Source organism: Vipera berus, assembly GCF_964194415.1.
Source record: "Vipera berus genome assembly, chromosome: 17".
In the NCBI taxonomy this organism is placed as follows: Eukaryota; Metazoa; Chordata; class Lepidosauria; order Squamata; family Viperidae; genus Vipera; species Vipera berus.
The window spans coordinates 1,857,666-1,885,578 of NC_138220.1; the positions used below are offsets into that span (position 1 = coordinate 1,857,666).

General features: G+C 47.1%; 1 protein-coding gene and 1 long non-coding RNA gene across 3 annotated transcripts in view; one reads left to right on the forward strand and one right to left on the reverse strand.

Annotated features, from left to right (window-relative positions):
• Positions 1–11,562, forward strand: part of SKI (SKI proto-oncogene) — an 89,014-nt gene extending 77,452 nt beyond the window's left edge. Inside the window, exons 2-7 of one of the 2 annotated variants that reach the window (XM_081341404.1) lie at positions 4,558–4,680; positions 5,020–5,111; positions 6,011–6,303; positions 6,934–7,268; positions 7,935–8,165; positions 8,765–11,562. In XM_081341404.1, coding sequence (XP_081197530.1) covers positions 4,558–4,680; positions 5,020–5,111; positions 6,011–6,303; positions 6,934–7,268; positions 7,935–8,165; positions 8,765–8,953 — 1,263 coding nt within the window. In that variant the 3' untranslated portion in view covers positions 8,954–11,562. The remainder of the gene's footprint in view (positions 1–4,557; positions 4,681–5,019; positions 5,112–6,010; positions 6,304–6,933; positions 7,269–7,934; positions 8,166–8,764) is intronic. The other variant, XM_081341405.1, reaches the window with a different exon arrangement.
• Positions 448–27,913, reverse strand: LOC308675865. Its single transcript, XR_014028228.1, has 3 exons — positions 27,778–27,913; positions 2,353–2,435; positions 448–625 (listed from the first exon to the last, which is right to left on the reverse strand). It is a non-coding gene; the product is annotated as an uncharacterized lncRNA (long non-coding RNA).

Below are 27,913 nucleotides of genomic sequence, written 5' to 3' on the forward strand. Positions count from 1 at the left end.
CCTGAGATGGTCATGCAGAGGGCTCAAAAGTCCTGCTAAGGCCTTCAGAAGGCACCGCTTGATCCTTGGTCCATCCGAGGCTGGCGCTGGCGTTGACTGACAGTGGTGTAGGACAGGGGTCTTCAGACTTGGCCCTTTGATGACTTGTGGACTTCAACTCCCAGAATTGACTTTTTCTGCCACCCTGGAGTTCCCCATTCTGCGGAACTCAGATTGGAGAAAGGGGAGGCTGATGGGAGATTTCCATGATTACGGTGGCCCAGAGTCTGAATTACAGGCGATAAAATGCTCTTCCCCTTTACAAACACACCTTGGATCTATGCAATGTGCTTTCAAAAATTCATTTCGTTACCCTTTTTAAGCAATACGCAGAATTGGATTTACAGGAAAAGTCCTACTTTTAAAAAAATTATTTCCTGTACACCTACCTGAATGAGTGACCCACTCAGATATCTCGTGTTTCCCATTTGCTCGGTCGAAGCTGCCCTTTCTGCGGACTGGAAAGGCAGCATCGGGACACACCTTGGCCAGGGGGTTGGACTAGAAGACCTCCAAGGTCCCTTCCATCTCTTTTATTCTGTCATGTTGCTCCTAGGCTGGGCCATCTTTTCCTTGTTGCCTTCCTCTGCAGGAATGATTACAAAAGAAATGTTGGTTTGGAAGGCTGGCATTCCTCGTCCCATTATCCCAAACCAGTGAATGGTGGAAGCTGTACATGGCACCTGTAGGGCTTGAACCACCCTTGTAGATTTGGGAGGAACAAGGCTGAAATGCTTTTTAGAACTGGAGGGAAATTGACTTTTTCTTTTGGAGAAATAAGGGACTGGCACAATCCACAAATAGCAGTTCCTTTTCCCAAAGCAGATTCCCGTCTATAACCAAATGCATCTCGCGTCTTCCTAGCAGCTTAGCTATGTTGGTGGGCTGTTGTTCCTGGGGAAACATGGCTCAGCCACAGAACTTGTGGACTTCCCAGCTTTGGTCAAAAACTTCGGCTCAAAACTTTGGGTGGGAAAGTGCTGGGGTTTTGCACGGCGCTTGTGTGTTTTGCTTCACTCAGACCTCCCGGTTGCTACGGAAAAGTTGAGCTAATAAAGTCTCGTGTGTTTGTGGCCGCTACACCTGCTTGGTTTGTCAGATGTTTTCAAAGGCACAAGTGTGGGCAGCTTCTCTCTCTCTCTCTCTTTTTGCGGCGTCTCTCTCTCTCTCTCTCTCTCTCCTATCCTCTTTGACAGCTTGCCAAAGTCACTTTCGCCCTGGGAAATCCATATTCTCAGCCAGACAGAAACGGCCAAAAGTGTGAGTTGTTTGCATGTTTGCAAAGTAATTACTCCATGCTTTCATGGATTGGGAAAATGCTCGAGAGAGGTCAGGTGCGTTTTGGGCAGCCCTGGAGAGTCTCTCCGGTTGGAAGTTTGTTTACCTGTCTGGACCTTCACAACCTCGTTACGCGGGGAAAGCTGTTTTTCAGAAAATGAGAGAGGGACAGAGGCAAGTTCTACGTGACCCTTGTAGCCTCTTGTGCCCTACGTGAAGGAAAATGCATCGAGGTGGGCTGAAATTCGGCAGCCGGACGGCCCTTTACCAATACCCATATTTACCTGCACCATGGAACATCTACCTGGAGCCCTGGGACGGGGGCTCGTGGAACTGAACGCAGAGGGGAAAAAAGTGCCGGAGATTTCCTGCAGAAACCAAGAGCAGCCCAGGGAGAGATTTGCAAAGGGGAGGGTGGAGTTAGGAAAGGGAACGCCCGGGATACGAATATCTGGAATTGTATAGTCCTTTAGGGTTTGGGTAGTGAAAAGAGCTTTCCGCAGGGGGCTGCTTGGTGAGAGGCCATCTGGCAGCCGAGTCCCCCGTGTGTGGAAATGTCTCCCAGGCCTTGACATTTTTGCTGATGTATTCCCAGCTCCTGCCAACTGTGCTATCACCTTGCCTGCCGATTTAACGATTATGACTCGGCCTGAAGATGAGGGGAGGGGGATGTGGGAAAGCCTCCTCTCTTGCCTTCAACCACGCTCGGCTTTGCCACGGCCACACAGGCGTGTCCGATGTGAACCTGCGTCAGCGAGGGGTAGGGAGTGGCCTTCAGTGGAACAGGCGCTGCCTTCCCTTGAACATCTGTTTGGATCCAGAAGAGGGGAAATAAGCCACGTACAAACTCCACTTTCAGGGTTTTGAGCACCCCCGTCCCTTCCTTTGAGCCCCAGACCCTCTCCTGTAACCCTTTGGGGTTCCAAGGTGGCTTCACCTGCGGCCAAGGTGGCTGTGGGCAACCTGGGCGCCTGCCAAGGGCTTTGAAGCTTTCGATAGACCAGCATGAGGTGCCACACAGAGGCTGGTTATTACCTGCAAAGGCCGGTTGACGTTCAAGGGTCAAAGAAGTTGGCTTTAGCTCTTAAGTCTTCTTAGTTTTCACTGGTTACGTTCACCTTTAACAAAAAAAAACAACAAAACCGTTTTGTCACCAACCCAGAATCGCCTTACGGATGAGACGGGCGGCAGAGAAGTTAAATAAATTAAATAAATAAATAAATAACCCATCCGTCCCAGAAGGAGCCGATCAGCTCTTTTGCCTAAATTATGAGATTGCCATCTAAAATCTACACACCCCCCCAAAGAAAACCCCCTCCCCTCCCATTTGCACAAAATCTCTTTCCTGCAGAACAGAAGTGGGGGAAAAGAAGGGGAGCATCAACCCCCCCACCCCCCACCCAAGCAGGAAAGAACGGGACCCTGTTCCCAGCTCAGCCACCTGCTTCTCCGCCTTCTGCTCCCCCCCCCTCGGCCAGACCGGGCTGGGATCTGCGGCACTTGCCAAATATCTTTTGGATGTTGTCACCGTTTCCTTTTTCCTATGCAGCAGCAGCTCCTCAAAGTGATGATCCCCATCAGCCCTCTGGGTGTGTGTGTGTGTGTGTGTGTGTGTGCAAGACCAGGGGAAACACAAACCACGTTTGTTGGGTTAATCAAAGCCCTCTTTTTTAAAAAAAGGCGTTCCACACAGGTTTGGAACCTAGAGCTGCCCTCTTGGGTGCAGAGGGCACGTTTGGGAGGCCACCGTGGGGAAAGGGAATCTCCTGGCACTCCTCCTTGGCCCTTGGCCCGATCAGAATCCAGTGGCTTCGTTGATGACCAGATCCAGCTCAGAATCCAGAAAAGCCAGCCGACTATCTTGAAAGGGGAAAAGGGGCGGTGGGGGGGGGGGAGAATGAAAATCCAGGATTTTAGGTATGTGGGATTCCTCCTTTGGGGCAGGTGGGATTTTATTCCTCCCCGAGGACCCTCCCAAGTCAAAGGGGGGGGGCTTGTCCTGGTGCCCCTGGAAAAGGCCCTGAGGTGGTGGGCCCAAAGCGGGCTTTCTTCTCCCGGTGGGTGATTTATAGACCAAGCGGAGCGACTCGTGGAAGCGGCAAAGCAGAATCTCGGCAAGCGGCCAGCAGAATCTGCTGCAGCTGCGGCATTGTGAAGTCATTGCCCTAACAACTGCTGCAAACAGAATAACAAAGTCTGGGCTGTTTGCATCGCAAAGGGGGAGACCACGACGCGTTCCAGTTCCAGGACTGGCCGCCGTTTTTTTTTTCCTTTTCCTCTTACAATTAAGCCAGGCAGAGTTTGCAAATTCTTCGGCTGGGTTGTGGTTTCTTTCCTTTTCCTCCCCCAACCCATCTCATCCTTTAAGAATGGCCTCCTCCTCCCTCTCCTTTTTTTTAAAATGCATCTTCTGGAAAATCCTTCACTTTCATATAATGACCAGGATGGCTTTCTTGCTGTGTCGTTGAGAAGTGTTTAGTTTGGGGAAAATCTGATGTGGGTCTGTGTGTTTTTAACGGTACCAAATACCTCCCAATCAATGTAATAGATTTCCTCATACTTGAGAGGACCCCCAAACACCCCCCCACACACACACTTAAGCTGGTACAAATTTCTGCTGAAAAACCATTCAATAAATCATGTTCTCTTCTCAAGCTGGATACAGTTCCAGGGGATTTGACAGTGGATTCTTTTTGGCAGTAACTTGGTTTGCCACTGTTTACCAGAGTTAAGATTTATTAACCATTTAAAAATGCATTCTTCCAGAGGTTGGGCTCTTCTGCGTGGCAACGTATGTGGACTTGAACCAATTGAATGAGTTTGAGGCCTCCCGGGGCTCAGAAGTGGATTTTTGTATGCCAGAGATGGGGGGGAGAATCATCTCTGTATTGCAGCATCATTACAAGTTCAGGCTTTAAAAGTCTTGAATGAGCATTTTGCACCGACTGCAGATTTTCAACACCCTGCAGCCACTCACGATGGCTGCTGTTTTAGGATGCTCACCTTTGGGTATTTCACCCCAGACCCAATTTGTTCCCTGTTTTGTTTTTTTTAAAGTGAAGGAGAAAGATGGCTTCCTTATTAACCAGGAAAGAGCAGCTTTAATGCAGTTGTAGAAGAGGCTGCAACTGGATCCCGCGGCTCACCTTTGATGGGCATTCTTTTTTAAAAAAAAAATGCAGTGGAAAATATCCAATTTTCTTTCTTTCTTTTTAAAAAAGCCCTCTTTTCCTGTTCCAGGTCCCGTCCGATCCTCCTGTCCCCAAGAAACCCAAAACGGACGATGTCCTTCAGTCTCCCCTACTTGGTGATAAAGAGAAACAGTCCAGCTGGTTACGATCCTTGTCCAATTCATCCAGTAAGGTGAGTTTTGGGTGAGGGCTGCCAGGTTTCGAACGCTGGAGGCTGCAACCCCAAGAACCCCCAAATTCTTCCTTGTCTGACCGAGCCCAGGATGGTTGGCTTTGAGAGTTCGGCTAGTTTTGTGCTGGCTTCCAACAGCGTGTGATGTTCAATCCAGTAAGCTCTGCGTCCTGGCTTCTGTGTGGTACGCCACACTCACAAATTTTGCAGCACTTACCCAGAGATTCAGAAGCTCAGATGTATAAAACTCCAGATCTTTGCTTTATCCATTTGTCTGTTATTGGGGTATTTTCCCCCCTCATTTTTTTTAATCAGAATATTGGGTGTCTCCATCCCCAGCAGCGTCTTTCCGCATTCCGGCCCTGGTCCCCCGCCGTTTCAGCCAGCGAGAAGGAGGCCTCCAACCACATCCCTCGGCTGATCAGAGACAGGTAAGGGAAATCCCAGTTTCCCCGGCCGAAATTTCAAGGCCATTAAATGGAATAGGTGGCCAGATGTGTAACTTGAACGCCAGTGCTCTGAAAAGTGTCCCACAGGGTGCACCAGCACCCCAAGGCCTTAATATGTGAGCCAAATAAGACATGGCAGGAAGAACCAGGGTATAAAATTAAGCCTTTGGAGCATAGAAAAGGGCAGTTAATCACACGGTTGGGCTGTAGAGTGGACGGATCGGATGAACGAACTGTGCCTTTGGTCTAGACCAGGGGTGGTCTGTCCATCCATCATCTATCTATCTTCTATCAATCAATCATCTATCTATCTATCTATCTATCTATCTATCTATCTATCTATCTATCTATCTATCTCTCTCTCTCTTATCTATCATCTTATCTATCAATCATCTTATCTATCAATCATCTTATCTATCATCTTATCTATCTATCATCTATCTATCTATCTATCTATCATCTTATCTATCAATCATCTTATCTATCAATCATCTTATCTATCATCTATCTATCATCTATCTATCTATCTATCTATCTATCTATCTATCTATCTATCTATCTATCTATCTATCTATCTATCTATCTATCTATCTATCTATCTACCTACCTACCTACCTACCTACCTACCTAGTTGCTTTGCCTCTTTAAAAATCGGAGGAGCAAAATAAGACTACTTTGCCCAGTGCAGAAGTGAACTTTTCAAAGCTGGCAATTAAGCCTTTAGATGATTCATTGCATTAATGAGAAACGGCAGAGAAACCCACCCAAGGAGCTCTCTTCTCTCTCCAGCCCTCTCTGAGGGAGCGGGTGAGTCACCCCCAAAATAGCTCTGTGGGGGCTGCGAGGTAACCCGGCGTTCTTTCCGCCCTTCCCTTTGCCAGCTTCTATTCGTATAAAAGTTTTGAGAACTCCGTTGCACCCAACGTGGCGCTGGCCCCCCCTCCTCAGCCAAAGATCGTGAGCAACCCACTGTGCCCCCCGGCTGTCTTGCCGAATGGCGACCCCCTGAGCAGCCCTCCCCAGCTCAGGAAAAGGAAACACGTCTCCGAACACCCTGCCGTGCCCGAACCAACGCCGACCACCGCTGCTCTGCCCACCGTTGCTGCTCCCGCCCCTGCCACAGAAGAAGACAAGGAATCCGAAGCCGAGATAGAAGTAGAAACACGAGAAGAATGTAAGTGTGACTTTTTTTGGGGGGTATGGTCAATTAATTCTCGAGCACCAGGGGGAGATCCAGGCAGCTCAAACGTGTATAAAATTTGTTGTAAGCTTAAGCTCTCTCTACAAGAATCTGAATGACTAACAGTCAAGGGGAATGAGCGGGAGATAAGAATGGAAAGGAATTCAAGGTGGGCTGGACTTAGGTCTCTTGTGGGTGCGAAGGGACTCGTGACTGATGACGCGTTGGACCCTTCCCTCCCTCAGGCTCAGCCTGGTCATCTCTTACAATAATTTCCCATTAAAGCCATCTTTCCAATAGGTTGAAAAGCAAACCGCCTTTGAAAGGAGATCTTAGGGCTTCAGACCTCCCTGTCCTTCAGAAGGTGGCCAAAACCGAGAACGGGACTTCCTTTGAGTGTTGCTAAATGCCACGATTCTGTAAGGTTAAACGGGTGCTGGTCTTAGCTTCCCACAGTGAAAATACAGCCAGGGACAGGAGTAGAGGACCCGGTCCCCTCAAACGCTGTTTCTTTGCACACACGCTCCCTACCATATTTTACTTATGGACCCTTGCCATCCCCAAACGCTGCCTGGGGGATGGCGGGTGGCCTGACTGCCACGGCTTCTTTCCTTCTCTTTACAGTCACTTCCTCCTTGTCCTCGCTCTCCTCCCCATCCTTCACCTCTTCGAGTTCAGCCAAGGACATGAATTCCCCCAGCCTGCAAGTCCAGCCTGCTGTCCCCGCCACCACTACCACCAGCAGCAGTAGCACCGTCTTCGAAGGCTCAAGTCATGCCGAGCCTCCCAATGGCCCCAATGGGCTGGAAGCTGAGCTGGAGCATCTGAGGCAGGCCTTGGATGGCGGTCTGGACACGAAAGAAGCCAAAGAGAAATTCCTCCACGAGGTGGTGAAGATGAGGGTGAAGCAGGAAGAGAAGCTCAACGCTGCCTTGCAAGCCAAGCGCAGTCTCCACCAGGTAATGGGGTGCCCCCCGGGGCACAAAGGGAACCCTGGGGCATTACTTTTGGGGACAGTGTCTGGGTGGCACTCAGATTCACCTCTTCTAATGATCCGCCTAGATCTTGGAAGCTCAGATGTTTGTGTGTGTGTGTGCATGTGTGTGTGTGCGTTATCACCATTAGTAGGTTGATTAGTGTTTCCCAACCTCAGCAACTTAAAGATAGGTGGACTTCAAAGACGTGTGAAGTGGACTTGCTGGCTGGGGAATTCTGGGATTTGAAGTCCACCCATCTTAAAATGGCTACAGTTCAGCAACCCTGGTCTAAATCATCCTGGCTGGTTAGCTACCTGGTTTAATTTGAGAATGGAAGGGGGTAATGATGTGGATTTTATTCCTCTCTGAATCCTGAGAAAAAAACATTAGCAGGCTGGGGAATTCTGGGAGTTGAACTCCGCGCATCTGAAAAGTTGCCAAGATTGGAGACCCCTGAGGTTATCCAACCGACCCCTCGCTTAGCTGATTGGCCTAGCCCTTATTTGCTAGCTCCCTCTCCCTTCCCAGATTCCATGTTCCCTTAACGCCACTTGCACAGGAGCATGGGCTGGGGTGTGGGTTGGCCTAAGGAGCGTTCCCCCACACACACTTGGGCCCTTCCGCTGTTAAGCCCTCCTCTCGTCCCAGGAGCTGGAGTTCCTCCGCGTGGCCAAGAAGGAGAAGCTGAGGGAGGCGACGGAAGCCAAGCGCAACCTGAGGAAGGAGATTGAACGCCTCCGGGCAGAGAACGAGAAGAAAATGAAAGAGGCCAACGAGTCGCGGATACGGCTCAAGCGGGAACTGGAGCAGGCCCGACAGGTCCGGGTGTGCGACAAGGGCTGCGAGGCCGGCCGTCTACGAGCCAAGTACTCGGCCCAGGTGAGTGTGGAAGCAACCGTGCCCTCCTCCCATCCCAGAGCTTGGCTTGTGGTGCTCGAGCAAACTCCCCCCAAAGTTAAAGGATTCAAGGAAGCATCAAGCAGCATCGCTTTCCAGACCTTTTCAAAGGAAACCTGGTCTCTGCCACGGAGCCTTAGATGGGAAAGGGGTGGGCCAGGTGTGGCCTCTCACTTGCACAGCTGGGAGTCCCAAATGGCACGGTCTGGCTTTTTCCTGCAGAGGCTCAGCCGCCTGTTTGGGCTTTTGCAGGTGGCCTCTGTCCCTTTTCACTTTTCCTCACGGTTGCCGGGAAAGATAGGAAGGGCCCGGCGTGCGAGCTGCACAGATAATGCGCTGAGCCTTTCCTGCCAAGGAAGTCTAGGCTTAAATAGGACTAGGGAGACGCTGCCTTCTCCTCCCCCAGTTGCTAACCCAGGCTTGTCTGTTCCTGTTAAGAAACAGGAGTCCAGAAGGACCAGGGTCCAAAAGCCCTAGGAAAGGGAGGGATCCGCTCGTCCCCCCACAAATGCAGGCCCATCGCTCTACGCGGCCCTGCGGCTTGGAAGCCCCGCTCACTCACCCTCCTGCTCTCCTCTCAGATCGAAGATCTGCAGGTGAAGCTCCAGCACGCGGAGGCCGACCGGGAACAGTTGCGCGCCGACCTCATGCTGGAGCGCGAAGCACGCGAGAACTTGGAAAAAGCCGTCAAGGAACTGCAAGAGCAACTATGGTCGAAGCATAACGACCTGCCCAGCGGTGCGCACACCCCGAAAGACCCCGAGAACTGAGGCCCCCGGCCCGAGACCGGTGGAATCGATGCGCTGCCTGTGGCCCCAGGGCCGATCTGTGCATAGTAAGCGAGAATGCGTGGAAGAGGCGTTTTCCCCCCATCCCTGCATGTGGCTAAAAAACCCCATGGATCTGGTCCTTAATCGGAGGGCAAATGTTACTCTTCATAACGAAAGCACTGAATTCTGCCTCTTTTTTTAAAAAAAAATCCGTATAGCACAACATTTTCCTGTGCCTATAACGTGAAAAGTGTTTATAAATCTACTCTTTTGAGTCTGCAGCAAAAAAGAAAAAAAGGAAAAAAAATAAAATTAAAATGTATTTTTCTTTTTTACTGGGGGAGGGAAAAAAAACTTGTCCGGTCAGCAGCATTTGTGGAAATAAGGGACAAGCCTCGAGGGCTGCTACAAATATAGATAGATATGTGTGTGTGTGTCTGTGTACACACACACACACACACATACGTACATCAACAAACCCCAACAAGCCCTTTTGTTATAAGCTATTTCAAAATGCAAATCATTTAGTCAAGATGACGTATTAAAACCATTGAGATTTTTTTTTTTTAAAAAAAATGAAATATAAAATATATTATATATAAATGTGGGGTTGGGGGGTGGGATACTTTTGATGCCTATTGTGTAAATTGGTACAGGTGTTGGAAAGTGTTTCAGGAAAGAAAATAGCCATGAATGAATTCAAATCAAGGGATTTTTTATGAGAATTTCCGATTTTAGGATTCCCCCCTCCCCTTTCTAAAGGTTTCAACCTCTTTGCTTTTCCTATGTTTGATCATAAAAAAGAGAGAAAGTTAGTAGAGGGGTGGGGGGGGGGGAAAGGATGTTTGTACGTTTAGGAATAGATCTTTGTTCTAAATAAACCCAGCCTTATAAAATTCAGTGTTCGCTCCTCACAAAGACTCGCTTTGACTCCAAAGCGCTTCTGACTTTAGCAAACAACAACCTGAACACGTCGAAAAAGAACGGAAGAAGGCAAGGAAGATGTTTAACCTGAAAGAAACAGCTGGATTGGTCCCCCCACCCCCCCCACCCCCGTTGCTTGTGAGCAAGACGCGGGAACGAGTGAATGGCACGCGCGCGTGTGTTTTTTTGGGAAAAGGAAAAAAAAAACAAATCAAAAACCGCCTTCCGTTTTGCTCAGCGAATTCATTCCACTTTTTTGATCCACCACGCCTCCGAAATTTGCAGCGTTTGACGGACTCCTCTGGAAACTGCCAACGCTGCGGCAGCCAGAGAGCGTTGGGTGCCCTCTGAACGAACGAGACTCGCCTTTGTATTAAAAGAGACAAAAGACTTTTTGCTGCTGTGAATAAGCCAACTTTTGTTTATTCTTTCGGGATCTGTTTTTTTTTTTTTTTGGTTGGTTGGTCACGGGGTGATTTTGTTTGTACGTTTTGTTTGTTTGTTTCTCATGTGACAAAAATGCTTTAATCTTGGGATCTGAAAGCGCCGGCAGTGCCCGCTTCCTAGCAGTGTACAGCCAAAATATGCTCAGGGGATACTTGCAAAGTCCCCATCTTAAAGACACACGTGCGTGCGCGCACACAGACACACACACACACACGCAAACACTTTTCCGGGGCTGGTGGGGTTAATTTGAAGTCCCTCCATCCGTTAGCTCCTGTGGCTCCTTTTCTATCATCTTGTAAAAGCAGGGCTGGTTGAGGAATTCTGGGAGTTGAAGTCCATCTGAAAAGGCCAGCAAGGTTGAGGCACGGTGTCACAAAGCACCAGCTGCAAGTTCACAATGCTTTGTCGGCCACTGGGGTTCCGGGAACATGGCTGGCTTGACCTCCCAAGGGATCGGCATCTGCCTCGGCTGCGATACTGCAAAATTGTCACGGGTGAGAAACACCCGTAGTGGTGAGTTTGGAGCTGCCAAGGGCCTCTTCACGATACCTGAAAGATCGGTGGCTCTAAAGGTGGAGACGGGGATGTCAGAAGCCAGCCACTGACCATAGTTTTCTCTTAAGCCAGAATCCTTCCTTTCTGCCCTATTTACTAGCTTGTTTTGCTTGGCTCAGTTCTGAGAAGCGAGAGCTGTTTTGTAAGGACCAGCCTGAAGGAACCACATTCACACATCTCAGGCAGCCTAAAGCAAGAATTAGGTCTGTGCAAGTGAGCAACATATTCTTGGCTTGTTCAATTTGCTTCCCCTCCTTTATGGCTTATTTTGGTCCGGTGTGATTGCAGACGATGGATGGAGAAACACACCAGGATTAAGCCAGAAAAGCCAAAAGCAGAGTTTGCATTCTCTTTTGCACGTTGCATAAAAGCCATATCTGCAGCTGAGAAGCTGTTAACAAACTGGGTTTCAAACTGAAGTTTATTGGCCCTAAACCAAACCTTGGTTTGTTTTTTTTCCCCCACTGCTTGAACATTTTTAATGATGCCAAAACCAAATCAAAGCAACCACCTTCTGATTTACCCAAGGACTCCAAATTCTCCTTCCCATTTTACTGTTCTTAAACACGGAAGGAAAACGTGTTTTTCCTCCCTCTGGTATATTCACACTGCGGCAGCCTGTCCTAAAATTAAAGTATTAATTTGCAGTACACTAAAGGAAAAAAAATGTATTAATTCTTTTTTTTAAAAAAGCTGTTATTATCCATTCTAATAGCCATTGTAAGCATGAATGTTGAAAAAGGAGGAAAGTACATTTAGGGGTGTGGGTGGGAGACTGGTTAAGCAACCATATAAATACAAAGGAAGATTTATTAGAAAAAGGAATCAGGTGACTTAGGCAAAAAAATAAAAATGAAAACGAAAAGCACGAAACTGCTCAGTGAACTAGCTTGCATGATACAACTATGTCTAAGTTTGAGGTCTCTGCCCTTCTTCATTTGCAACGAATGGGTTCAGCTCTAAAGTGCAATGCAAAAAAAAAAAGGAATATTGATTGTGTTTATGCAGTTATTTTTTTAATGTGAGGTTTTTTTTAAAAAAATTGCTTCTTTGTATGTTTTTTTCCTGCAGTTATTAAAAACATATGCATGAAATTAAATTTTTTACCATACCTATATTAATTAACGGGCATTATTAGTGTCTTATGTAACAGTCCATAAAGGTGTGTCTCCCCCCACCACCACCCAAAGACCCCCCCTCAAGCTGTTCATCTTCAGTGTCGCTTTTCTGGGAATGGCACAGAAAACCTGCAGAACCACCAAGATGGAAGACCCCCCCCCTCTTAGCACCAACCTAGGCTGGTTAGATCAATGCAGAGTTCATCCCCTTTCCTTGGGTGGGGGGGGTGGGGGGGAGAGGAAAGGAAATTCCCACCCATCCAAGACTGAAAAAGAAATTGATACTCAGGGCAAAAGAGGAAAGCATTTCGCCGATAAACCCCTCCATGTCAGTGTTATTAGCAGCTCGCGAGAGTGAGCGGTGGGCACGTTTGACAGTATTCCCCCCCCCTCCCCCAGGTTTTCTTTGGCACACAGCTATTCCTGAAACATTCCCTATCGCATCAAAATGCAACGTGGTGCATTGCAGCCTTTAAATTTAGCCTTTCGTTGGGAGGGGGGAGATTAAAATTGAAAGCAAAAAGGGGAAAAAAACGACACAAAAGGGTTTGGTCTCCCAAAGCAATTTAGCTTGGAGGAAAGAGGAAAGTTTCTGCCATTTCAACCACACAGGTCACACCCTACTTTCTCTGTTAATTTGGTTCTGACACACACACACACACACACACCCGTGAAATTGACCTGTGTGGAAGGTGTTGCTTTCTAAATTGTGTGTGTGTGTGTGTGTTTTGTGTCCGGATGCGTTTGGGGGAGACGTGCCCTCCGAGACGGCTTGAAAACCAGCATCCTGGCGCTCGCTTGCACTGAAAGGGGGCTGTATTGGGGAGCCCAACCAGCCTTTCGGAGGAGACCGCAAAGCCGGCCACGATCCACTTGAAAGTGCCGCCGTTTCGGGTCCCGCAACTTCAGCCTGAGCTGTCACCATCAAGATGGAGAAGAGCTGGAGAGAGGCAGAGGGAGATGGGTCCCCCTCGACTCCTGTTTCTCAGCCGTGGCCATTTTAAGATGGGTGGACTTCAACTCCCAGAATTCTCCAGCCAGCGAAGCTGGGATTTGAAGTCCGCCCATCTTAAAACTAGCTACAGTTGAGAAACGCTGGTCTAAACCACCCTGGTTTTGCTCTCTCTTAGCTACCTGGTTTAATTTGGGAAGGGGGGGGATATCAGTATATATCGGTATATAAACTATATATACCTATACATAAATATAAGTACATATATACATATCTAAATACATTGTATATGCAGTTTAATTCAATTTTTAAAGAAATGCCCAGCTACATTTTAACAAGGGCGGGGATGGAAAACAAAAAACCAACAGCAATAATATATTGATGTCTATGGAGCAGCTAAGAATGATTTTAAAAAATAATTGCTTATTCAAATGGAACTACCCAATGTAAAAAAAAACAAACACAAAACACTGTAAATACTTTTCATTTTATAGCTGTATAATAAGTGTACATGGTGTTTACTTTTTCAAGTCTTTCCCCCCCCCCCCCTTTTCTTACTGAGCTGTTTTGGTTTACTGCTAAGGTTGTAAGCCGCCCTGAGTCTTCGGAGAAGGGCGGGATATAAATGGAATTAAAATTAAAAAAAAAATAAATTAAATTTTTACAACTTTTGCTTTGACATGAAGACAGGTTGAAATTTGTTAGGGAATAAAGGCCCCACCACGAAATAAATTTATTTTGGAATCTCAATGTCAGTTTAAATCTTTGGTCCCATTATTTGCACCACATACTCATGTTTCATTGTATTTGATGGTTAAAAATAAAAATAAAATGGACATTTCCTTCTCTAATTCAAAGCAGTTCGTGTATGAGAGAGAGGCTTTTTTTTAGAAGAAACAAAATAATTCAGTTTTCAACAACGACACAAACTGCAATTTTTGATATATATATATATATATATATATATATATATATATATATATATATATATATATATATATATATATATATATATATATATATATATATATATATGAATATCTTTTGAGCGCATTTTTCTTTAGGTCCCACCACTGCTGCTAACAATTCAATGGCTTTCGTATTTTAGAATTATTTTTATGTGATAAAATGTGCTTGCTTGTTTACAAATGCCTGGGTGAGAAACAAAAGGGTGGGTGGGGAAAGAGAATGATAACCCTTTGCTCTCTCTCCCTTTTTTTTCCAACCTGGAAACAGATCATATTGTAATATAAAGGACTTTTATCAAAGTATGTATAAAAAAATAGCTATGCTTATAAATACATTTCAGTGACTGAATGTACAGTGTATAGACTCATTATCGTTAATAAAATTGTCCGGAAAAATAAGTCCAAACCCAGTAAAAGTATCTTATTTTACTATTAAAAGAAAAATTACATAATCTCACCAATTGAGTATCCAATAGGATTAAGAAAAACCAATTGGGGGGGGTATAAGTTGGAGGGGTCAACAATAAATGGGTATGTCTTGAACTTAAGAAGAGTTCATTCAAATTTACAACATTACTGTTAAGATGCACCCTTACTAAACCCACGCCAATCTTTTTCTTCAATTTCCAAAGGCTTGTTTGAATTCCATATTATTTCTGTGTCGCCTTCTTGTTTGAAGATGCCAAGGCAGGACCCACTAAACTAACCCCATCAATCATATCAATATCATAGGACAAACGTATTTTATGACACCTGCTAAGCCCCTGGTCAGCTTTTTTCAGCCTGCCTTGCTGCTTTGAAGCATTAATGAAAGTTTCCCTTAAACTCTATTTTAAATCAAAATAAACTGGGTGGGCTGAGCCCCAAAGTTCCCCTCTTCAGAGAAAAAATGATGCTTTCCAATCAATTAAGTGTCTTTAATTGATGGGCGAGGACTTAGCTCCACATGGCAAGGACCTGACCCCATTCATGGAAACCCCATGTTCCAGTATTCATTTTGAGGGGAGAGGAGGAAGGCTGTGCAAGGAGAGGTATATCCCTTTTTTCTTAACATTGTATAAATTAGCCCAAATCAAGTGGGGGGGGGGGAAACAACCCTTGATCCGGTGGAAGTTCAGAGTGTGGAGTATTTGGGGTTTTCCCAGGAAATAAATAAGCAAGTGACTTGATACTGTCTCAGATACAGGAATCAAACCGCAACATAATAAGAGCGAAAAATAAACATACTTCTCTGCACTAGGAGAAATGTGAAATCTGAATTAGGAGCCAATTTGCGGGGTGGGGGGATTGTTGAAAGAGGAATTGGAACACCAGCCTTTGGAGAAATGGACGTGTACTTCCTGAAGTGCAGGTGTTTTTTTTTAATATATGGAATTTGAATGCGGTGAGCCTCTTAATTCTTTTTGGTGGGAAGAAAAAGGCATTGTCTTGTACTCCTTGCCCCAAAATGAGATTCTCAGTGGAGGTGACTCAACAGAAGTTTAAACGCCACCTAGCCAGGACATCTTCTAATCTGCAAATACATTTTTTTAAAATTGCTAAATAGCACTAAGCTAGGAAGATATTGGGAGCCGCTGCAAGGCCAGAGTATCATTTTGGTGGGGAGGACAAAAGGCTTGAGATGCAGAAGAATAGTCTGTTTGGGTTGGGAGGCTGTAAAAAAAGAGCATTTTGAATCCACCCTGAGAAGCTCCTGGCTGGTTTTGTCTGATTTAAACTCCCAGGACTGGCAACCCAAAAAGACTTGGCAACTGTTCATTCACCTCCCCTTTCTGCTCTGAAAGATGAACACAGTCTTTTGCAGACAGTCTAACATCTGTTTAGCAGACACCTTTACGACATCCAGGCTCCCCCAGCAAATGTGCTAGGATTTATGCCAACTCTTGCCTAGGTGTGAACCAAAATACACAAGAGAGGCGGCTTCTAACGGGCTTTCCAGCACTCTGGAGGCTGGGTGAATTTATCAAACTCTAAAACAAATAAAACAGCCGTCCTTAAATCGTCTCGGCAGTCCTTCCTTCTGGAGCAGAGGAAATCAAGTCAAAACTGCCCTGAATCTCAACGCTCTCCCAATTTCACACCCGCTTTAACCTGCCCCAAAAGTGATTGGGGGGAGGGGGGAACAGAGAAGATTGACAGGGAACTTGAGACGACAGAGGGGGACGCCTAAGGAGGAGTGGGTAGATTTCTGTTCCTGATTCAGCTAAACAGCAAATGCCGATGGGGAGCTAAAGTCACTATCTTTATTAGGCTAAAGTGATGTTTCTCCACCTTGTTGACAAGCTCAAGATGTGTGGATTGCAACTCCCAGAATTCCCCAGTCAGCTGGGGATCTTTTTCCTAAAGACTGGGCTGGTTCTTCCAAAATTTTGGCCTTTTCTTTTTCTGCACGAGGAATGTACATGTCTGCACGTTGGACTTGGTAAATTAAATTAGCTAAAGCTTTACTGGATGGTAAAGAGAGAGGGAAAATGGGTTTACTTACTGAAAGCTAAGGACTTCCTTCTCCTTCCTTCCTTCCTTCCTTCCTTCCTTCCTTCCTTCCTTCCTTCCTTCCTTCCTTCCTTCCTTCCTTCCTTCCTTCCTTCCTTCCATGTTCAACTGCTAGAGAAAAAAGAAGAAGAATCTTACTGATATTTCTGCAAACAAATGGCAACTTCTGCTTATAAAACTCTATGTTTCCTGCTATCTCAATCAGACCTGTATAAGGGGTTTTGTTCGTTCGTTTCATTTTGGCACGAAACCAGACATTCCTTGCCAAAAGGCGATTCTGAGGGTAAAAGATTGTCCTACATGAATCCGTAACCCAGGGGTGTCAGCCTTGACAGCTTTATGACTTCTGGACTTCAACATGCGGGCTGGGGAATTTTGGGAGCGGAAGCCCAGAAGCCTTAAAGTTGCCACGGTTGGAGACCCTTGGTCTAACCACAAGACTGGCTCCTTCTTTCCTTCCTTTGCGCCTTAGAGACGAGAACGTTTTTTTCATCACTTGAACAAAGGATGGCAAATGTTTTAACCTGGTTGTATGCTGGTTTCCTCTTTGCTTTCATTCTTCTTCCATCTTTTTTCTTTCAACCTGTGACCTCCAAAATAACTTTCAGATAACTTTATATCTCACATACTTTCCCCCTCCCCCTTTCCAGTAACCAATCTCTTTTACCATAAAGGCTGGTCCAAAACTGTAATAAAGATAATTTCGTTGGGATCTTGCATGCCCTTTTAAGTTATGCTGGATAGTTAGACAGACGTAGGCCCGCGACAAATTCACTGGCAGTTGTTCCAAGGTTGGGGACAGCAGCCGAAACAGCTCCCCAAAGCTTCTGCAAGGAAGCCAACAGCCTCTTGGCTGCTTCAGATGTCCAAGGACCTCTAAGTGTCCTTGAGATACGCCATTCTCCAGTCATAAAACCAGCCAGCCTCTCTGCCCCAAAGGGTCTTTGGGATTAAACAAGGGGTTAACCTATGAGCTGCCGTATTTTGATAAATGCCTCCACGGCTCCATTTGTAAAGGAAAGATTCCAAATTTACAATGAGGGGGCTGCCCAGACAGAGTCTCCTGAGAGTGAGATGGATGGCTTTATAAATGTAATATAATACATAAATAAAATATTTCACTCCCCCTTCCCTAAGCATTCCTCTCTGGAACATTTAAATACTGTTTGGGTATCATTATAAATCAATTTTTCTCTCTTCCTTACCCTTTTTCCAGTCTCACCTCCTGCTAGTGAGCGAGGGTTTGCATCTGTAGATTGTTTCTGTGTGTGTGTGTCTGTGCAGTGTGAGCACGTATGTGTGTGTCTGTGTGTGTGTACCATTTTGACCGACTGGTTCTAATCTCCACCTGCATATACCTCCTAGGGACAAGCCACAAATATTTCAGCTATTTGATTTATGAAAACCCCAGCAAAATTTTGCGGGGGGGGGGGGGGAGATCTCCTGTAAGTACTGTGATTGATGGCTTCTTGCAAACATCACAGTTTTTAACACTGCTGCTCGTGTGGGTCTCTTGAGTGGGGAGAATTATGGGGGAAGGGAGGGAGCACTAGCCTTGGAAAAGGTGGACTTCTTTTAGTTAATCCTCAGCCTAAACTTGGTTTCATTCACGCTGAGAAAAGGAGAAGGGAGGGGGCGAGGGGGCAACCCACAGTAATAAACCACTTTCGAAGGTTTTGTTAGGCGGGTATTAAATTCCTGCATAGGGAAGACCTAATTCAATCGTCCAAGTGACACTGCGGTGACCTCAGAAATGGGCTTGTCGGCGCCAACTTCAAAAAAAGGTTTAAGGCTGTGATTTAAGATTATAACTTGGCCTAAGAAAGCAGATAAGGAGCAAACTTTTGTTGAAAAATCTGCCTTTTCTCGCTGAAGCCTATTCAAAGCAGCAGCTTTGCCCCTCATTGGAGGAGAGGCCCAGTAGGTGTGGCTTTGCCCCTGCAGCCAATCAGTGTTGGAAGGAGTGTTCTAGGCAGCCAATAAGGGGAGAGGGTGACTTTTTGAAACTCTCTGTCCTTCCAGCTCTTTTTCCTGGAGGGCTAAACTGATCAAAGGGGTGGGGGGTGGGGAGAGAAAATGGATGGGTTTAGATTAGTGTTCCTTATAGTAGGCAACTTGAAGAGGAATGGACTTCAACTCCCAGAATTCCCCAGTCTGCAAACCAGAAGGCCCAATCCAGCTGGGGAATTCTGGGAGTTGGGAGTTCACAGATCTTCACCCCTAACCCAACGAGTCTCTTTGCCACTCACTTTTAAACAGTTCAGGCAATCAATCTCAACCGTGGATCCCACCACAGCGACCGAGGCATCCCTTGCCCCCCAATGCACCCTAAAGAGGGCCTTTAAGTTAGCCCCTGGATCCTCTCTTCTGACCTCACTCCGAAGCCCATCTCTCCTCCCCTGATGGCACCAATTCTCAGGAGGGATGGAGGGGGAAGGGTAGCCGACTTCAGGCTTGCCAGCCCGATGGAGGCATCCGTCTTTTGCTTCTGCCTGCCCTAAGGAAGCCTGCCAGATGGCGGCTGCTTGGGAAAGAGACTTCAACTTTAGGGAGCTTTTTCTGACCTACTTTTCACAAAAGGCGCAGGAGGAATCCAGCGGGCAGGAAGAGAAGGGAAGGAGGGGAAGAGGAAGGGAACGCCGGCCAGCCGAGAGGAAGGGCTGCCCCAGGCTCTTGGTCCCACTTGAAAATCAGAAGAGTCTAATGCGGTGGTTCTCCAGCTGGGCAACGGAGACTACAACGGGTGGACTACAACTCCCAGAATGCCCCAGTTGCCCAGCTGGAGAAACATTGGTCAAATCGAATGCTTTGATCTGGCACAAGGGTCGCCTCTTTTTCTAAACACATCAACCCCGCAAATTACAGGCTGTCCTCAACTTACAACAGTTTATATATATATAACCCGAATAACCAAAGATCCACATACGAACGTAGAGGCTGAATTCTCTTCTGCTTCCCTTTCCTCTTTGGGAAACACACACACACACACACACACAAAAATCACTTAGAAATTGCAGGTTTGAATCGCCTCGTCTCGTCTGACAGCCGGCTGGATAATTTGTCTCTCGGCTCCGGGAGGGGATGATGGAAGTCAGTTTGACAGCTGCACAACTCCCCGAGGATCGTGGACCCGGCAGCATGCAGAGCAGCGACAGACAGAGAGCAGCCGAGGCGGAATACCAATGAAGCGTCTGCCGACCAGGCCTGGCAAAATGAATCACCGTGCAGCCGGCTAGGGGGTAATTATGGTTATTGCACAAGGGCACGAGGGGCCGTGGGCGGGAGGGAAATGCCCCAGACTTATTCTGGAAACGTAACAAGAGGAAACCGAACTTCACCCCAGATATTGTGACCCAGATTGGGCTGGGATTTGGGGGCTGATCCCTGAATGTCCGGTGATCTTGACCTATTTGAGGGGCTGCCCCAAAGAAGGAGGGGTGGGGGGGGTGCCCACCTATTCTCCAAAGCCCCTGAAGGCAGGACAAGAAGCAAAAGATGGAAATTTGATCGAGGAGAGAAGCCACCTGGAATTAAGGAGGAATTTCCTGACAGCGAGCACAATCAAGACTGGCAATCCAGCCTAGTGGGGGGATGAAGCTGAGAAGAAGGCCGAAGCGGCCTGTCACCTGAAGCCCAAAACGACAACGCTGTTGTGCGACACACAGATGGAGACACTCCCCCCCCAAAAAAGGCACAATTTCCCTGCTGAAAAAGGGAGAAATCTAATTGGACCAGATGTGCTTAGTTGGCAAAACACCTCCCAGGTGAAAAGAAGGAAAGCTGGTGGTAAAATCATCAGTTAGGTCATTAAATAAGAAAAGTGGGGTGGAAACACACACACACACACACACACACACACACACGTGCAACGGAGTGTTTGTTTGAATGAACGCTACAGTAACCATAGACAACCCCGCTCGATTTAATTCATCCCACTCGTGAATCTGCTATCACCATAGTAACACCAACGGGCAAACATGCCGAAATATAGTAAAACATCCACATCTGGCGAGCATCTGCACAGCGCCTTCCTCGAATTAGGAGAGCTGGAGCAGAGAGAGAGGCCCAGGAGAAGAAACAAGAGGAAGGCCCAGATTTCAGGAGCACCGTATATCAAAAAGCCGTCGGAGTCCTGGGATGTGGGGGGGGGGAAAGCATCCAACATCTGGGATTGCCGTCTGAAAAACGTGGGAGGGGAGGGCAGGGGCTAGGCAGCCTTGGGGAGTCACTGGGCCACAGGGCTGGTGGGAGAGCATTGCTGGATTAGAGAACGGCTTTGCCAAGCATTACCCTCAAAAAAATGGAATTGCACTTCCGAATGTTTGCCCTGCTCGGTTTAAAATTCCAGCGGTGATTAGTCAAACTGGGTGCAAAGGATGGAAAAGCAGGTCCGTGTGTGACAAAAACCAGGCAACGCTTCTCTTTGCCCTGCAATGGCCTTCTTAACTCCCACCCCACCCCACCCCAATTTCCAGCATACATTGGCTAAATTTGATCCCAGGTCATGGATCCTGCAGCCCTCCTCCCGGGAATCAAGGCTAAGATAAACCAGGGTTAGCCTGTGCCAAGGAGGCAAGGCCTACCTTTTGAGGGAAGACCAAAAAAAAAAAAAGATGTTGAAACTCTAGAACGGGTGCAGAGAAGAGCCACAGAAATGGTTCGGGGACTGGAGGCGAAACCATGCAATGAATGGTTGTGGGAACTGGATGTGTGCCTAGTCTAAAGAAGAGAAAGTTGAGAGGTGACAATATCTGAGCAGCTGTGACAGAGAAGAGGGGATTGCTGTATTCCCCAAAGCTCCTGAGCGTGGGACAAGAAGCGACGGGTGGGAACCAATCAAGGAGAGAAGCAACCAAGAACTAAGGAGAAATGTCCTGAAAGTGAGGACAGTTAATCATTGGAACAGCCTGCCTCCAGAAGTTGTGGGTGCTCCATCACTGGAGGCTTTTCAGAAGAGACTGGACAACCACTTGTCTGGAATGGTGTCGGCCTCTTGCTAGGGCAGGGGGCTGGACTAGAAGACCTCCAAGGTCCTCGCAGCCCTGTGATTCTGAGCTGCAGGACAGATCTTTCTCCCAACCCTGTCCCTCTGTCATTCCTCGTCTTGAAAGAAATAAAACACAGGGAAAACACCTTCCCTGAACAGATGAGCAGCTATGGAAATGGCATCCGGGCGCCGCCTGCATTTAAAGCGCATCGGCTTTAGTAAATAAAGAGTCCTTACCTGGCATCTGTGTGCAATCAAATCAGGTGCGTGCGTGCGGCGTCTTTGGCGGCGTTTGCTTAGCTCAAATAAAAACACAGTTGGGCATAAACAGGCGTGCGGCACCAAGTAAATATATAAGCCAGCTCCCTGCCTTAGACACACAGACGTCTCTGCAGAGTTGAAACAGGCCTCCGAGGGGGCGATGGGAAATTCTCTCCCCCCCCCCAAGAATTCAGAATAGCAGAAGAGGCGCGACCTGGTTTTTGTGGACACTGGACACTGACATATGTAAGGCACATATGGAAAGGGAACTTAAGAGGTCCCTTAGTCTAACACACACACACACACACACACACCCCACCCTGTGCCCGCAATTGGAATGGAGTCTGTGGTTATGGTTGCTGCTTACATTCAGAATTGAAAAAGTTTTCCTCTCTTGCGTTAGGGATGGTTGGGGGCAGCAGATGGGGGAGGGAATTTTAGATGGGGGGAGGGCTTTGAAGGAGACAAGACAGTATCCAGCTTTGCATTGTGGGGAATTTTCAGATTATACGTGGATATCTAGGCTATGCCTAATTTGCGATGGAAAGCACCGTGGATGCTATCTTGGAAGCCTTAATTTACTCCAGATTAACCTGACTATAACATACTGTACTTCATGTGGATTTAATTTAGCCACTTAAATCCTAACCCTAATAAAACAACGTACTTGTAAGTTTGAGCTGCGTTTCCCTGATGGGGCGGTTTAAAGGTGGGCAATGGGGCCGCTCCATCCCTTTTAAGCCCCGTAGCTGGGTTCACACGACACCTTGACCCAAGTCAGTTAAAACCCAAGCTGAAGTTTTAAGCTTGACTAGCTTTTTCTGCAGGAAAAATTCAACCTGGTTTGGGTGAGTCGATGGTTCAATGCAGATAAATTTAGCTGACCATTAAAAGCATTAGGAAAGTACAGTTAAGCCACTGCTCTCAAATTTAAATCAATTTATTGAGCAAACTCCAAACGAAGCATCGATTATGGCTGTTACGAGGCAGATGGCCATGCTCAGATTTATTTTCCTGAATATTTTTCAAGTCTTATTGGTTGCTTAGAATAGAATAGAATAGAATAGAATAGAATAGAATAGAATAGAATAGAATAGAATAGAATAGAATAGAATAGAATAGAATAGAATAGAATAGAATAGAATAGAATGACAAATCAAGCAGGTAGACAACCCCGTTCATACCTATATAGGTCACCTAGCTAATCTTCCTGTACTTGATTTTGGAGAATATTTCCAGCGACGGATGAAATAAAACCTTTAGGGAGACACACAGGCCTTGACAATCTGAGCTGCAGCTACTGTGGCTGCTACCCCAGCCTTTCCGAGTCCCCATACAACGCAGGGAGCAATCCTCTCTTTCCTTTCCTACCATCTGTGGCCCACTTTGTGTGTTTTCCAGGGTGTGCGTACCACCTGTGGCCCTCTCGATGACAACAAGGCTGGAGACACCCTCGGATCCATGAAACGTGCAGCTGCACGCTGACTTCACCCTTCTAGGAACACTGCGTCAGCTTACATTCCACATTTCACACTGTGCCTTTCTCAAAAGTTTTTGGCACCCGCTGGCCCCAGCCGGCATTGCCACTTCGCCAGCTGTGCCAGCTTTGATGGTGGGATAGACCCAGGCCTTGTTTTGACTTCCTACGAATTTGCTTTCCTCCTGTCGCACCCTCTCCCAGATCGGTCTACACGGAAGGACTCGGGAGAGTGTCTTCATTCAAACCAAGTGTCACTTCGATCCCACAGCTTGCTAATTGTCGTCAGCAATGCTCAATTTACAATAGCAGTAGCCCTTAGACTTATAGACCGCTTCACAGCCCTCTCGAAGCAGTTTTTACAGAGTCAGCCTATGGCCCCCAACAATCTGGTTGGTCCTCATTTTACCGACCTCGGAAGGATGGAAGGCTGAGTCAATCTTGAGCCGGTCAGGATCAAACTCCTGGCAGTGGGTAGAGTCAGCCTGCAATCCTGCATTCTAACCACTGCGCCACAAAACCCAATTTGGCTACTGCAATCTTGGTAAGCTTCTGGAGCTGCACGGAAAACTACGACCGTCTCTGAATGAGCTTGTTTTTGAAAGACACGGTGCTTGGTGAAGTTAACCTAGATTTACCCCACTGAGCCAAGTCTGACTGGTTTCCGGAAAGCTAAATAACGCTGGCGCAAGCCGATACTCCAGATGATCACAGCAACAATTATATATCTCTGCCGCTATTTGCACCCAGGAAGTCAACGAGAGTTGATTCTTCTTTAAAGAGGTATGTCCTTGGAGAGCAGGGAAAATTGAAGACCTCCCTTTCAGAATTCAGCTGCCCTTGACATGAGATGGTGAAAGCCTGTTTTGTTTCAGCCTGGCTTAAATTCTTGGCCATCTAAATATTACAAGAGGTTGAAAAGGCGCTTCCTTCCTGGGTCTGCTATAAACACTCGGCAGACAACTGGAAGGAAGGGGTGTGGGGGAAAGGCAAAGATTTATACTTAATTACAAATGTTTCACTTCTGGGCATTTTCAGCAACATCTGGAGATGAAAGGTAACCAGCAGTACCTCCCACCAAGATGAAGCAGGCCCGCGTCCTCTACCAATCTCCCAAGGTTTATCAACAGACAACAGAAAGCGCTATTAAAGTATACTGAGAGCAGGCAGAGAAGAATGGAAATTCTCCCTTTTGGTCTCTCCTAACGTTGAGCAAAACCCAGATTCTCTTAAGGATCTTCTCACCTACCTGAAGCTGCAAAGGACCCAATCTGCAAAGGAAACCCAGTGAACTTCCCTACTCACATCTTCCGGGACGGAGAACCCCATAAAACGGACAGGTTGATGCCTTAAACGTTCCCAGCCTAAATGGGACACAAACTCTGTTTCTGACATGGCTGGCTGGCCAGTCCATCAGTGGAGCACTTGAAAGAGGTCCATCATGATCGAAGCAATGGAGACTAGAGCCTTGACCAAGAAAAGAAGAAGTCACTCATTGTGACTTTGCATCCCCCTCTTCCCTGTCTTCCCAGGAGATGTGTCCAATTCAAGGAAGACAGTGACTGAGTGGAACACGGTTAGGGGAGGGCTACCAAGGAGAGGATATATCTGGAAACCAAGACCTAGGACAGGGGTGTCCATCTTTGGCAACGTTAAGACCTGTGGACTTCCTATGGATTTGTGGACTTCCTGTGGCTGGGAGGGGAATTCCAGGAGTTCAAGTCCACAAGTTTTCAATTTGCCAAGGTTGGTCCCCTCTGCCCTAGGGGGAATAGTTCAAGCATCTGGGGATCTTTTGGCCTACCGAAGAGACAAGGGAGGAGAGAGATGGCAGTGATCTTCAAATATCTAAGGGCTGTCGCACAAAAGGAGTGCAATTGTCCTCTGGCATCCCAGAAGACAAGAACCAATGGATTAAAAGGGCAAGGAAGGACCTCCACGCAAGACGTCAAGAGGAGATTCCTGGCTGCATAAGACGGGAGCCAATGCAGCAGGCTATGCCGTGAAGTGGTGCACTCTCCTTCGTTGGAGGTTGCCCAACAGAGGATAGATAACCATCTGCCAGAAGTACTTCCTGGCACAGAGCAGGAAGCTGGCCTAGAGGATCTCCAAGGTCCCTTTGGACTCTGTGGTTCTATGAACCCGCTAAGCCATCTATCGTGGTCGGCAAACCCCGATGTTGGGCTTGCTAGCTCCTAAACCACCCAAGGTTTTGTTTGGATCCCCTTGCCATGGCAGCCGTTAGCTGCCTTTCTTTCCCCTGCAACAGCCTGAGCAGGTTTGAGAAATCCCTTAACAAGCCAAGCGCAGCCTGCAGACGGTCTCTTTAGAGCTATTCCATTTAAGCCACAGATGTTAAATGAATTCAGCAGACAGACGGAGTAATGGAATGTCGGTCCTTCAACTTCCCGCCTTATAGCAAAAAACCTCATATTTCTCTCTCTCTCTCTCTCTCTCTCTCTCCCTCTCTCTTTTCTCATCTAATTCCTAAAGCCGCCTCTGGGCTCTCTATTTTGAATTGCGGCATGCTTGTCAGGCTGGCTAACCCAATTTGGAAATAATTAAATTTTAAAATATTAAAGGGATTAAATATATTTCGCCTTCCCTCCTCCGCCTCCTCCAAAACGGGTGAATTTTTTTTCAGCACAAAACAGAAGGAGGGACTTTAAAAAAAAAAGTGTGGGGGGGGGGAAGGCAGGCACAAAAAGACGCACACCATGAAACGCACTGCAACACCCCCACACCCCCCCGATTTGCTACCATTATTTCTCTAGAGGGGCTTGGCAGCGATCCAAGCAGTTAATTTTAAATAAGAGAGGGACCCGGAGGCGTTCTGAAAGGGTTAGGGTTTAAGCCGGTTCAGTGGAAGAACAGACTCTACAAAATGCAAGACTTTCCCAACTCAACCCGCCATATTTCTAATAAAATCCGTCATCCTCTTTTTCAATTCCTTCTCCTCTCTTTTTTTTTAAATTGTCTTGATGGGTCACCCCGGGCAGCTTCCCAGGCGAAGTACCCAGGTACGGCTCCACTTGTGAGACAGTCGGGAATATTCCTTGGAGGGGTGCGAAACCAACTAACTTCATTTAAGGCTCCTTTCGCTTATTCTCCTAGGCCAAAATCCGACCGGAGGCCCAGACGTGAAAATACAGCTTTCAGAGAGCTGCAGTTTACCCATTTAGCTTTATTAACTGACATGATTTCGAGGCGGTTTTTGTATATTATGCTGGCTGAGCTTCAGTTTTTTGGGTTTTTTTTTTTTGGCAATTTAGTAGACAGCCTAGTGGGAACAATCCAGCAGCTGCTGCTTGACGCTCATCGGCAACTCCTTCCATCTAAAAGCTCCCTAAACGGGGAGCAGAATAACAGAGGTGGAAGGGACCTTAGAGGTCTTCTAGTCCAACCCCCTGCCCAAGGTGGGTCCCGACGCTGCCTTTCCAGTCCCCGGAAAGCGCAGCTTCAACCGAAATGGGAAATTCAGTCCCGGGATTCTGGAGGCGCGAGAGCTATCCCCACTATTTGCAAAATAAAATCTACGGTCCGGAAAGGAGAAGGGGAGTTTAAATAGCAGCATGGAGATGACCAGGGGAAGCGACTGTTTCGAAAGATGGAATAATAGAAGAAAAAATTCTGTGCATTTTTGATCGGGTGCCACCGAGCTCAGGTTGGGAGGTTGGGAGTTCAAGTCCCGCCTTAGTCATGAATGCTTTGCTGGTTGACTTGGGCCAGTCACTCTCTCATAGTCCATCTCATCACACAGGTTTGTTGTTATGGGGAAAACAGGAGGAGGAAAGCGTGTTGGATATATTTGCTGCCTTGAGTTATTCGTAAACATAATAAAGGCGGGATACTAATAAATAAATTCAATATTTCTACTTTGTTATAAAGCAACACGGAGCCAAGTTTTGCAAGTCTAAAACTCCACCCAACACTAAACTGGCAATCGAAATGTAATTCCTGGGTTCATGCCCCACCTTACGCCAAATTCCAGCCCGCCAATATTAACAGTTTAATGTAATTTGTGGACCCACTCGAGGTTGCTTCAAAACGGCATTTGTTTTTCCCAATTGTCTTCCAGATGGTTTACGTGGCGTCACCCGTGTCCCATTTTTTTAATATATATATAAAGAATGAAAGGGCAAGTCTTGAAACTCAAAGGGGAAGGATAGAGGACACGGTGGAACAGGGGGAAACTATGCAGTTGCTGCTGCCCTTAGCTGTACCAATCAAAAGAGCCAGTAAGCAGCCTGGTTGAAGCTCTCCGTTCAATTTTCCCACAAGCCCCAGATCAGCTTCCTAGGGGGCATTATGGCAGCTGATCAGGACGGCAAGAGGTTAGAATTCACCCACTCCGCTGTGGGTCCCACTTCCTGGCAACAGTAGAGACAACGGGGAGTAACAGAGCTTCCAGTGTGGTTTCCCACTGGAATGCCATGTGGAGCAAAACAACCAAGGCGCATGGACTCAAGAGGAAGAGGCCAGAAAAAAGAAAAAGAAAAAAAAAAGGGGGGGGAACCCCAGAGAGCCGGCCAGCCACTCCGCCTAATTGAAAGGACCGGCCTTTGACCTCCCTAAACGACAGGGACTGTGGGAAAAGGAGTTTGTCTCAGGACCCTTGGATAATAGTTGGCTGCAAACTCACCCGTGGAGAGGAGCCAAGGGAAAGCCAGCTACGGAAAACCCTGGCACGGTCCCTTGAGAGTTTAGTCCCAAAAACACTCTGCTGCTGCCTCTCTGGAAGTCTGTTCCTCTGCCCTGCTTCTTCCTGATCTGCTGCC